The sequence below is a fragment of the Dasypus novemcinctus genome, chromosome X, assembly GCF_030445035.2.
Source record: "Dasypus novemcinctus isolate mDasNov1 chromosome X, mDasNov1.1.hap2, whole genome shotgun sequence".
In the NCBI taxonomy this organism is placed as follows: Eukaryota; Metazoa; Chordata; class Mammalia; order Cingulata; family Dasypodidae; genus Dasypus; species Dasypus novemcinctus.
Window position 1 is genome coordinate 175,333,254 of NC_080704.1, and position 12,332 is coordinate 175,345,585.

The 12,332-nt window shown below is 40.3% G+C and overlaps 1 protein-coding gene and 1 long non-coding RNA gene across 2 annotated transcripts; one reads left to right on the forward strand and one right to left on the reverse strand.

Annotated features, from left to right (window-relative positions):
- Window positions 1–868: 868 nt before the first annotated feature.
- On the reverse strand, window positions 869–11,019 carry LOC101417949 (lysine-rich coiled-coil protein 1-like). The gene is made up of 2 exons (XM_058291151.1): window positions 10,716–11,019; window positions 869–2,064 (listed from the first exon to the last, which is right to left on the reverse strand). Exons 1-2 carry the CDS (start codon window positions 11,017–11,019, stop codon window positions 1,019–1,021), a joined length of 1,350 nt encoding a protein of 449 aa, XP_058147134.1. The 3' UTR covers window positions 869–1,018.
- Window positions 11,020–11,415: 396 nt separating this feature from the next.
- LOC131277107 (uncharacterized) lies at window positions 11,416–11,947 on the forward strand. Its single transcript, XR_009184313.1, has 2 exons — window positions 11,416–11,469; window positions 11,647–11,947. It is a non-coding gene; the product is annotated as an uncharacterized lncRNA (long non-coding RNA).
- Window positions 11,948–12,332: the final 385 nt, after the last annotated feature.

Here is a 12,332-nt window from a genome sequence, read left to right on the forward strand (position 1 = left end):
GAAAGATACGAATTACAATTTTATACTATTGTCTCCCCAGTGGTCCCAAGTATGTACTGCTTAATTATTTCTCTAACTCTCCAAATAAAATCATTTGAATGGGAAACGATAATTTACATTAAACAATATGTAGAAATTAAAACACTTTACTATAAACATTTCAGAACATAGACTGATTTTGTATCAGTACATTTTGAGAGCTTTTAAAAAGCTATATATCTTATTATTATAGTTTCATTTTCCATTTTCACAACTACAAAATACAAGAATGCAGGGAAAATTAGGTGTAACAAAGAAAAAGTCAGTCTAAATTGTTCCACACATTTTCCTTGGAGTAAATCAAGAAAAATAAAGAAAAATACTACAACAACAATAAAACACCAAGGTTAATACAAATCCAAAGAAAGAATGGATTCTGCAATTGCTGATAATTCTCTCATTTAAAATAAATGATCTACCAAGTATAAACAATTTGCTATCACAGAAATTCGATGAATACAGTATAGACACTTTTATTAAGGGAAATTACATTATATGTAAGAAATGTATAATTTTTCTTTTTCTTTTGGAAAATGAGGAAAAGTAATTTCCAAATTAGGGAAAAGGCATAATGAGTACTTTTACTCTACTTGGCTTTTGTGAGAAGTTAATGTATCCGACCACCTAAGAAATTCAAATAAAATCAATTTCCTGAAACCAAATTCCTTAACCTATTTCTTCAATTCAACCTGGAAGGAACAAAGCTAAACAGCTCAAAACTGAAGAATAGTTTCATCCTTAATCATAGCCTCTTCCGTCTTTTCATCGACAGGTTTCTGTCTCTCATTTCTATGCTTAAGTTCTTTCTCAGAGGCTATATTTAGGCTTTTCTGTTTCTTCTTTCAGTGATTCAGTTTTCCTGAACTGACATTGACTGTAACACCTCTCCTTTACTTTGCTGCATACTCTTGACTTTGTCTAAAATCATATAATTAATTGATTGCTTCAATTCATCCTTAGGTAAACAGAACTAAAAATTTCAAAATCCGAGAATGGACTCATCCCAAAGCATTTCTTCTTCCGTCTTTTCTACTGCTGGTTTCTTTTTCTCTTTTCTGTGCTTATGCTCTTCTTTCTCAGAGACTAGATCCTGACTTTTTTTCTTCTTTCGATGTTTCAGCTTTCGTGAACCAATCTTGATTTTATCCATCTCTGTTTTCCTTTGTTGGATGCTTTTGTCTTTTTCTAAATCCTTACCCTCACACCTCTTTTTCCTTTTATGCTTGGACTGCTCCTTCTCTGGCTTTTCTTCACCTTCCTTCAGATGTCGTCTTCTCTTCTGATGTCTCTGTTTATGACCTGCTTGATGGCAACTGGTATTGTTTTCTGAGGAAAGATGTTTGTGAACTTCAGATTCTACGCTGTAGAGGTCAGAGTTATTTTCTTGCTGACTAAGGTTCAGGAATACTGGTTTTTCTGAGAAATAGTCTCTGGTGAGTTGACAGTAGCTCACAGAGTGAAGTTTCCGTTTGCTGTCATGAGATGGTAAGAAATGAGGTAATTGGCTTTCCATTGCCTGTGAAATACTGTATGATCCTGGATAGGTCTGGAAAGTCTCAAATGGGAGTCTTTGCTCAAACAATTTATATCTGGGCCTGAAATCCTCCATTTCTCTGTAACCATGGGTTTCCATAGACCTATTGCCCATCTTTCTGAAACAAGTCTTTGGCTGTAGTCCTCTAGCTCTCTGCACTTTGATGTAATCTTCTAGTTCATCTTGGAAAGAGTCATATGCTCTCTTTGAATGGACTGGTAACCAATGAGGTAACTGGCTTTCCATTGGAGAAATATTATATGGTGCTTGGTAAGTATGGGGAGTCTTAAATGAGAATCTTTGCTCCAACATTCTATCTGTAGATCCGGAATCAACCACTTCTCTATACCCATGGGTTTCCATGGGGTTTGCTCCATGGAGACGTTTCGTTCTGAAACAAGTCTTTGGCTCTAGGCCTCTGGCTTTCTCCACTTTGTTGTATTCTTCCAACTCATCTTGGAAAGAGTCTTGTGTCTTCTCTGAATGTTTTACTAGATTAATAACAAGGGATTCTCTGCAAAGAAGACAGTAGAAAGATCTTGATACTAGATTATTTTATTTGGAATATTTTCCTTGTTTTTAAAAAATAACCTCAAAAAAGATCATTTTTAAAGCTTACCACAATATAAAAAACTATAAAATATTACTTTTTGTGTCAAAAGAATCATCAGGGATACTCAAATATCTCTCAGGCACTTCACAATTTTTACCAAAAAATTTTAGCACTGAGATTAAAAGAAGAATGGGTACTAAAATAATAGTACTAAAATTACAAGGCATGTTGGGATTTGTGGGAAAGGATCAATAATATTTAATGCCCTGATGGATGGTCTGATGAAAATGTCACATTATTCTTTCTAAAGTTTTGATTAGTCAGCTCCTTCTTAACATAACTTTTTATTTGAGAACCTGGGGATATTTTTAAAAGTCTAAATAAAGTTTAAATTTTTGAGTCAGACAATTTAGTTCCTAATTATTCAAACTCAAATTGTATAAATACTTTTTACTGGAATGAAATAACATAACACAAATACTGTGCTTTAATTTAAAATGCAACAAAGCAAATATTTAATTGTTAAATCCTCCTTTGCTTTACTACCTGACTTACCCAGTTTCCAATTGTCCACTCAATCTTTCCCTCCTTAAAATGACAAAATAGAATGGACCAAACATTTATAGCGCTCCTTCTATGTGCTGGACCAGTCACCTTACACATATTTTATTTTGTGTATCAACCTTAAGACAGAATTGTCTAACATTACACACTTGGTAGCAAGATGGATCTGCTCTTCCAACCAGATCTTTGTTCTTAACCACTATACTTGATTAGAAAAATGGTGAACTGACTACTGAAACCCTAGAACAAAACCAACCTTCCAGGGGTTCTCTGAATTTGTATGGTAAGTCTTAGAGCACCCCTTTAAAGTCCTTGCAAAGAAAGACAATGTTGTCTGGTCAGGATGAGTACCAGTTGGCCAGCTCTTTTCAGCATACTATCATGGCTAGAGAGCTCCCTAGGGCATGCAAAAATGTATTCTGTTACCTTTTGCCAATAACCATATCCAGGATCAACTCATAGGAAAATGAATGCCTAAAGTTTGTAAAATACATGCAATAACATTGACAGAGTCCCTGGTCTTTGGTGTAACTGAAGCCTCTGGCAAAAATACTTACTTAATTTGATATTCATTTCCTTGCTTATGGGATTGGAACATTTCTGAAGACGTAAAGGTGATACTACAAACATGACAAGTGTAGGTTTTCATACTAAATGCTGAAAAAAACAGAGCTCAATTTAAGAAGTTCAGTATGGATACACTAAGAATTCCATAAAGTTAGAATTGTATGGGAATGTATTAGACATCATCTACTCAAACTTTCCCAATTTACAGAAATGGCCTGAAGAGTTCAATGATTTGGTAAAAGTCGTCCAGCAAATTGGCAGTAGTAATACTTCCAGAGCCTGTATTGCTTAAATTTAAAGCTTAGCATTCTTTCCACTATACCACTTTACCTCTCTAGCCATGAACTCTTTCCTAAGAAACTCTCTGCCTGCTTCATGCTGCTACATGGATGTCCAGCAAGCACCTCAAATTTAACACACCTAACCAACTGTTGCCTCTTATTTCCTCAACCAACCAATTCCTTCTTTGTACATAATTCTCCTTTCACCCAACGAAAGCCTGAATATTGAAGACAAATAAAAACAAGTGTTTACTGTCTTACCTGAAATCAGTGTCGTGCATTAGTTTAACAAAACTGATTTCCACAGAAAGATGTGGTTTTAGAAAGGAGAGAGGTTAAATGAGCCCCACTCTCAGGATGAAAGCTGAAAGTAAAATGCTAAAACAAAACTAGTAGTTACCACTTTAAGAGAGTCAAGAACTACAGAATAGAACATATATACCAGTTGCCTCGTATTCTGTTCCTGAGAGAGAATTTGAAACAGAAGGATAAATTAATTCTTACTTTCTTAACCTCACCATTCTTCCACTTTCAGAAGAAACAAGTTTATAAATTTCATAATATAAAAATGATCCCTCCTTAAGGAAAAAGCAATAAAATGGTGAGGAGACTGGAGGGACAACCAAGGTCATCTTCTTTCAAATCAGACAGAAACCTAACCATTTAAAGGATGTTAAATTATTCTTTACCAAGTTTACTGATCTTGGTAAAGCAAAGGTTATTTATCGAAAAAGGAGACTTCTGTCAGGGGTAAAGAAAGATACTGATTTTGAAGGACAATGGGGATTCTGCTCACTAGTGAGAAATACTCTCTTGTCGGCTCAGGAGAGCTCATCACATTTTGCAAAAATCTGAATGAATCATCTCTCAAAACTATCCTCTCTCCCTGTCTTCTAATTTCATGCTCACCAAGTCACCTTCTAATTATAATTTTGCTTCCTACATTCTTTGATACCAAGAAGAGAACTCCCAGGATTATGTAAAAAAACAAAACCTGGGAACTGAAATTATATATTTCCTCCTATGATGAATCAATACCAGAATGACAATATATTCATTTAAACTACAATGTCTTCCAGACTTCTCTGATAAGACTCACCCGGGGTATTAGTTGAAATTATACATTACATACCCCTCCCTGGAGAACATGACTCTGTGTGTATGGGATAAGGCCAGGGGTGTTATAGTTTAATACCCCAGATGATTATTATCAGTGAATTTTGGGGAAATATAATAAGGGACATAACTTTCCAGTTCCTGGATTATTTATCAGCCTCTTCCTCTGTTTGTTTGTGGTTAGTGAATCTCAGATTTGAGGTTGATCAACTCTGAAGATTATGAAAGTCCAGCAAAACTAAGTACAAAACCCAAGACTGTGCATCTTCACAACAACCCTTTTCAAGGAAATGATCACTCACCTTATTTTAAAGGTTTGGAAACTAAGGCTCAGATGAACTTGTAAAATACCATACAATTTTAGGGCATCCAAATTACACAAGAGAAACATGAGTCCTCGTTTTCTCTAGATTAATGGTCTCAATATTCTTACAGAAGTGAATCTTTGGGGAACTTTAAAAATATCCATGTTTTAAGTCAGAAGTGTTTGTCTTGTTTTAATACATCATCAACTTTACAGGGTTACACTTATCTTAAATATTTTTGAAGCTTAAATACAATCTGAATAATGTTACTATAAAATAGAAACTTTCAGTGTTCTCTTAAATTTCAAAATCACACTTTTTCTCTCTCTCTCTTTTTTGGTCTTTTTGTCTTTTATTTCCCCTCTTAATACCTGGATGTTCTGTAAAAAGTGAAACTGTTCCAGGCTGCCCCACCGTGGCCAGGGTGAGATAGGCTGGAATAATTAATTTTATTTACCAATTAAATCAGAAGCTCTAGGGATGGAGCCAGGCTTTGGCACTTCCTGAAAACTTTCCAGATGATTTTACTGTGCTGCCAGAGATTATAGAGCACAGTCCTAGATTATAGAGCCAGTAACCTTCATTATGACTATAAACTCAGATTACAGTGCAGAGGTTTCACATAATGAAATTAGTTTCATGTGTATAGTTATAAAGTATACTGTATATAGTGTTCTCCCCAGTTCCTCCTTTCTTTCTCCACAGTGACATCAGAACCAAGATTCCTACATTGACAGTAAGGGTTTGGGGGAGCTGCAGATCATGTATGGAAGAGTCAGGGGCAGTTCCAAAATTGTGGTCTGGTTTTTATTATCTTAGCTCTTATACTTTGCACACAGTGGTGTTCTTGATCTTTGTACAGGCTGTAGATGTCTCCGAAAATAATATAAATTGGCCCCACGGTCAGAATCTCTGGTATAATCCTCCTGGAAACTGCCTCTACTATTTTTCTCATTTCTCCATTCTCCCATCTCAGGGACTACTCCTTGGCCCTAGCCAGCTTCACTGCCCTCAACTCTTGTTAATTCCTTTTTTTCCTGAGTTCTCCTACATATTCAGGCTTCTTTGTACCTTGTACCTTTCAGAATTTTTCATAACGTAACACTTGTGTTTCCGCTCATATCCTAATCATAGCCTTATCTCTTATCTCCCCAGATTACGGTCTTATTTTCAAAGCATGTTTGGAGAAATGCATGTTTTTCTAGTGTAACACTGTTTTTTCAATCTTGACTCCACATCAGAATCACTTGGGGAATTGAAAACGGAAAAACAAAATACTAATACCTAGGTCTTAGGGATTTTAATTTAACTGATTTTAAGGATGACTTGAGCATTGGGATTTCTAAAAGCTCCTTGCATTATTCTAATGTGTAGTCAAGGTTGAAAACCAATGATTTAATATCTTAAATAAAAAAATCAATTGAGAGATACATGTATGAAAAAATGCAAAAATACAATGTAATGCAGAAGCTATCTGATGAAGAAAAACAGAAAATGTCCAATTTACCTGTTTGTAAATTATGATAGAACTAAAATATTTCTTTAAAAAAATAATATTTATTCAGGACAGGTATTGTATGTATTATTTCATTTCATCATTGTTCAACCTTGAGAAATACCATTAATTTCAGTTTATACCTGAGATTCAACTGAGCATGACTTCCAACATATCCTTAAATCTATGCTTATTGCTTTATACTATATTGTCTCTCAAAAAACAATTAGCAAATAAAATTGAGAAAAACTAGGTACTCATATTCATATAAAACACTGCGAAGGATATTCCAGAATAAAATAAAATATCTTATCACAAAGAAGCTATTTAGGTCGAGGGGCTATATTTGATGCAATTGTCAATGCACAGTAAAGCCTATAGGAAATTAGAGAAAGAGAAAGAGAAGAATATTGAGAGCTAGTGTAGTGTGGGGGATGTTGTGATGGATCTTTGAGAACAGGAACGATTTGAGTTGTACAGAAAGCAAATTAGAATATTCTAGGAGATGAACAGAATATCAGGTATGGCAGGGACAGAAATGAACACAGTGTTGAGTTCAAAGACTCTGTGCAATGAACACTGCACACCTATGTGGCACCAAACATCATTCTAGATGCTAGGGTTACAAAGTGAATAAAACAGTTAGGTTTCTCATAAGTCCAGAGTTGGAAAAAGATATATGAAGAGAAGACTTCAGTCTCATTTGGTTGAAGTTAGAGAAGTATGCATCACAAACGAGCAGAGGAACTTAGGTCAATATGGGAACCTGGAGAAGTCTATACAGAAGTGTTTATGCAACTTCGTACAATTTTGAATTGTTAGAGAGTAGACTAGAAGGGGAGGGATGGGAAAGGCAAAAGGAGTAGGATTAAAAGAGAAGCTTTTTAGAGCTGTAGGGTGCCTAAGAGTTACCTCCTGAGAGCCTCCATGTTGCTCAAATGAGGCCAGTCTTGAAGCCAAACACAGCATGTAAATGCGTTGCCTTCCCCCCAGCCTGGGACCTGACTTCCGGGGATGAACCTCCCTGGTGTCAAGGGATTACTACCCAGTACCAGCTGGTGATGTAACTAGAAAATGACCTTGAATAAAAGGGTCAACTCGGACCAGCAGAATATCTCAATCTACATATAATACCAGGAGTTAAAAATGCTTTCTGTCCTGAATCAAGGGGGAAATGGAAAGGACAAATGAGTTCATATGGCTATGAGTCTCCAAAAAGAGCCGGGAGGTTATCAGATGGGTTGCCATTATGCACAACTCAGCAGAGTCCCAGAGACAGAAAAGCAGATACAACCCCAGGTAGTGGTTCTTCTGAGGGCTACAGAGACCCGCAGGTTCTATGATCATGGCAGATGGAGTTCACTGCCATGTCAGATGGCCCTTCTTTGGAGCTGGTGTTTCTGCGTGATGGAACTGGACTCCGATGGGATCTCTTTTCACAAGAATTTCATGCTACTTTACTGGAATTGTAGTTGGTGTTGAGGTTTAAGATATATTTAGGGGATTTGAATCTCTGGACCGACAATATGATAGTCACACCCTGAACCTCAACAGACTTCAACTCTTACACTCTGATTTATTGGACTTACCCCCTCAGCTAACATGGAGTTGAAGAACGTCAACCACCACACCATGGAGCCTAGAGTGCCTACAACTGAAAGCAGGAGGATTCCATCCAGTATCCATGTGGAATCTAAGCCCCCTCTTGACATAGATGTGCAATGGACACAACCAATCCAAGGTCCCAGAGAAAATGTGCTCAAGTGCTTTAGTGACATCCTCTTCCCACAAATTTCTCTTGAGCTGCATTTCATGTATCTAAGTTCCAGGTTATCAAAATTATACATGTTGTCCCTCCATGGGAGCAGGCCATAATGCCAATTGTGTCTGTTTAGGTGTTACTCACATTACTCAGATAACTCTTGCTCCACTTAGGATATCCTTCGCACAGCCAGCATACTGCAGCACCGTTGGTCCTGGAGTGACGAGTAAGGTAGGTGCCAGTGTTCCACAAGCTTAGAGCCTAGTGCCCTCTGTCATTATGAAACAGAGCCAGGCTGGAGGCGATGTCAGGCCACTGCCTGCTGGCAGAGCTCTGGGAGTCTGAGGCAGCCATGGATTTCCATCTCCTTCAGGAGCTTGACCAGAAGAGGTGCCAGATATTTTTATTGTTGTAGGTGTCATAGTGACCCGTCTAGCCAATAAATCAAATGCATAACACTGGGCCTAGTTTAAATGCACAAGAGAGTTTGATGACACATCTGAACCTTTTAATTTTTACACCCTTACTAAACACATTTCATTCAACTTATAACATGAAAAATGAACTTAACCAATTTTTAGTACTTCCTTTTTTACAAGATGGAAGAACAAATCGTTATAAAAAGTTTAAAATAAAAAGATTCCTCTCAGGATTGCATTTTTAGAAGCAAAATGTTAAAAGATGTTAGGTTTGAACATTATGTTTTATTCGAGTGAGACTTGTTTTTCTTAACCAAGAACAAGATAAGGTTAAAGTACAAGAAGCTATTTTCATAAAACCAACTTTCTGCTTTGTATACCGGTTATTCAGGAGAGAAAAACCTCTTTATATACTTTTACAAAAACAGACTAATGATTTAAGGAATATTGTCACTTTAACAGAGAGAGAATCAAACTTTGCTTTTGCATCATTATACTATTTGTTACTAAGTCTTTTGAAAACTTTAGAGACAGACCCAGCAAATCTTACCCAACTTTGGGCACAAAAATTCCTCTTCTGTGAACTTTCTGCACTTTCTGTGTTCATTCAGGTTTTCTCCCACATTTTCCTCTTTCTTATTAACCAGTCATTTTATCTTAGGACAAAATTACTTTCTTTTTCCTTAATAATAAGAAATATATTCTATATACATTACATATTTAAATTACCAAGATGTTTTTGGTAACAGTCTCCAAGCAAATCTCTAACAACATACAATGATCATAAAAATTAAATAACGGCGTCAGACTTGGCCCAATGGTTAGGGCGACTGCCTCCCACATGGGAAGTCCGTGGTTCAAACCCGGGCCTCCTTGACCCGTGTGGAGCTGGCCCACGCACAGTGCTGATGCGCACAAGGAGTGCCGTGCCACGCAGGGGTGTCCCCCGCGTAGGGGAGCCCCACGCACAAGGAGTTCACCCCATAAGGAGAGCCGCCCAGCGCGAAAGAAAGTGCAGTCTGCCCAGGAATGGTGCCACACACACGGAGAGCTGACACAAGAAGATGACGTAACAAAAAGAAACACAGATTCGCAAGCCACTGATAACAACAGAAGCGGACAAAGAAGACGCAGCAAATAGACACAGAAGAACAGACAACCGGGGTAGGGAGAAGGGGAGAGAAATAAATAAATAAATAAATGAATCTTTTTAAAAATAAAATAAATCAGAAATGAATGTGTGCGCATCATTAGCAAACTTAAGAAAAATGAAAAGACCTGTAAGAGTATATTGTGAATAACTGTACACCAAGAAATTAATAACCTATATAAAAAGAACAAATCCCTAGAAAACACAAACTACCAACACTGACTGAGGAAAGAAAGTCTGATCAGACTTATAACAGATAGAGACTGAATCAGTTATCAAAAACTTCTTTACTGGTGGTAATGTGAAATAGTTCAGTCACTGTAAAAACAGTTTGGAGGTTCCTCAAAAAGTTCCATGGACAATTACCATAGGATCCAGCAATAACACTCCTTTAATTATACCTAAGAGAATGGAAAACAGCTACACAAACAAGTACACGTGCACACAGGGTCAGAGCAGCGGTAGTCACCGCAACCAAAAGGGTGAAGGAAACTAAACCGTCATAGTGGATTCATAGCCAAGTAAACTGTGGTATATACACATGCATTAGAGTATCACTCAGGCATATAAAAGAATAAATGCTAGAGGGTGGCTGAAGCTCCAAAACATGCTAAATGGAAGAAGTGGCCAATTGTGCGGTTCCATTTAGGTGATATATCCAGAACAGGTAAATCCCTGGAGAAAAAAAGCGGATTGGTGGCTGCCAGGTCCCGGGAGGGCGGGGCTGCTGTGTGGATGGGCGGGACCTGCTCACTGCCTAAAGGGGACAGGGTTTCTGCTTGGGGACAAGAACGGGTCACGTGCCCTGCCGCCCCCCTGGGAGCGTGTTTGCGCAGGCGCACTGAGAGCCCACGCGGCCCAAAGGCTAAGGGGCGGCGCTTCCGTGAGGAAGGCTGAGTGCCTGGGGCAGGTGGAGGGAAGCCTGGTTGCCGCAGCTGTGAGGGAGAGGGAAGGCGGAGGCGCAGGCGCTGTGGGTGAAGCGGCCTACCCTGAAGGCCAGGGTGCCATGGGTGACGCCGACCGCCACGAGGAGCCTGTGGGTGCTGACGACCAGGGCGACCCCAGCGGCCCTGATGGCCAGGGTGGCCCCGGCCGCCCCGTCTGCCAGAGCATCCCTGCTGACTCCGAAGGCTCGGGGGTCGCCAGCGGCCCTGGCAGCCCCTGTGACCCCTGCGGCGCGGGAGCGGAGGTCGCTGCCGCCGGGGGTGCCCCCCAGGCCGCGCGGGCACCACATGCCCCGGGGTCTGGGGGAGACGCAGTGCCGGGGGCTGGAGGGGCAGGAAGCCGACTTCTGACCTTGTATCCTTTACAGGGGCCATGGGGGGCCAGGGCCGGCTCTAGGTGGAGGGGCTGCCGTGGGGGCCGGTCTGGCAGGCTTCAAGGGCGCATGGTGGAAGGGGATGCCTGAGGGCTGGAAGGGGGAAGGAGGCAGGCCCGAGCGGCCTGAGCTGACAGGAGCGGGAGAGTGGGCCACTGCAGGAGAGCTTCCCAGGGGCCAGGTGGCCCGGGGCCCAGGCGAAGGCAGCAGGCGATGGTCCCTTAACCCCGCCTCCCCCAGCACCCTCGTCGTGCCCTTCGGGTCCGCACTGCAGGCGGAGATGGCCTTCAGGTCCCTGAGGCTTGATATCCACCGCCAAGGGCAAGCGGTTCAGAGGATCACCGTGAATGGCAGCGTCCTGGCTGTGTGAGTTCTGGACGGGGCCGGCTGGGAGGGGGGCGGCGGGCCCATCTCACCCCGAGGAATGTGGTCATGGAGACGGGGAGCCATCCATGTTTTGGGAATCTGGGGGAAGGGTGCATGGGGCCCCGGAGTTAGGACAGAGGTCTCACCTTCGCCTTGATCGCTGCCCCTCACTTGCAGGAGATGGACAGCTGAAGACCTTGGCCTTCTCCGAATTTCCATCAACGCCTTCCTCAACGAGCTCTCCCTGATCGTGTGGAACATCCAGCGCATTGGGGTCCCGTATCCGCAAAGCCTCGGCTAGGAGAAGAGACCCGAGACCTGATCTTGCATTCCTTCCCAGCAGCGCCTCCTTCCCTGGGGCTTGGGTCCCTGGAGGGCCTGCCACTTGATTGTTGGCACCGAATGTGCGCTCCGGGCACACTTATTTCATGTGGCGCTTAAATGTCTCTTAACTGCATCAAATAAAGCTGAGTTGCTATCCTTGTCTGAATTTCTTTTCATTTCCTGAACATCCACATTTTATTACCTAGTCTTCAGGTTGGAGGGGATCTTCTGGGATTCAGGTACGCAAGTAGTGCAGAGTAAGTAAGATGATTTAGAGAATGTAAAAGCAATTCTGTTCTGTCATTTAGCTTGAACTACTGTTAGTGCCTTGGAATGTTTTCTTAGTTCAATGATCAGATTTATATATTAAATATATAACAATAATAACTTATGCTTTATAAAAGTTTAGCATTAATTTTCCCTGACTTTCTCCCTTAATATATGACTTTTCCTCTTTTAAAAATCAATAGAATGTATGCATAAAAAATACTTTATATTCTAATTTTTTATTATATAACTTTCCAATTTTCCCCTATTAT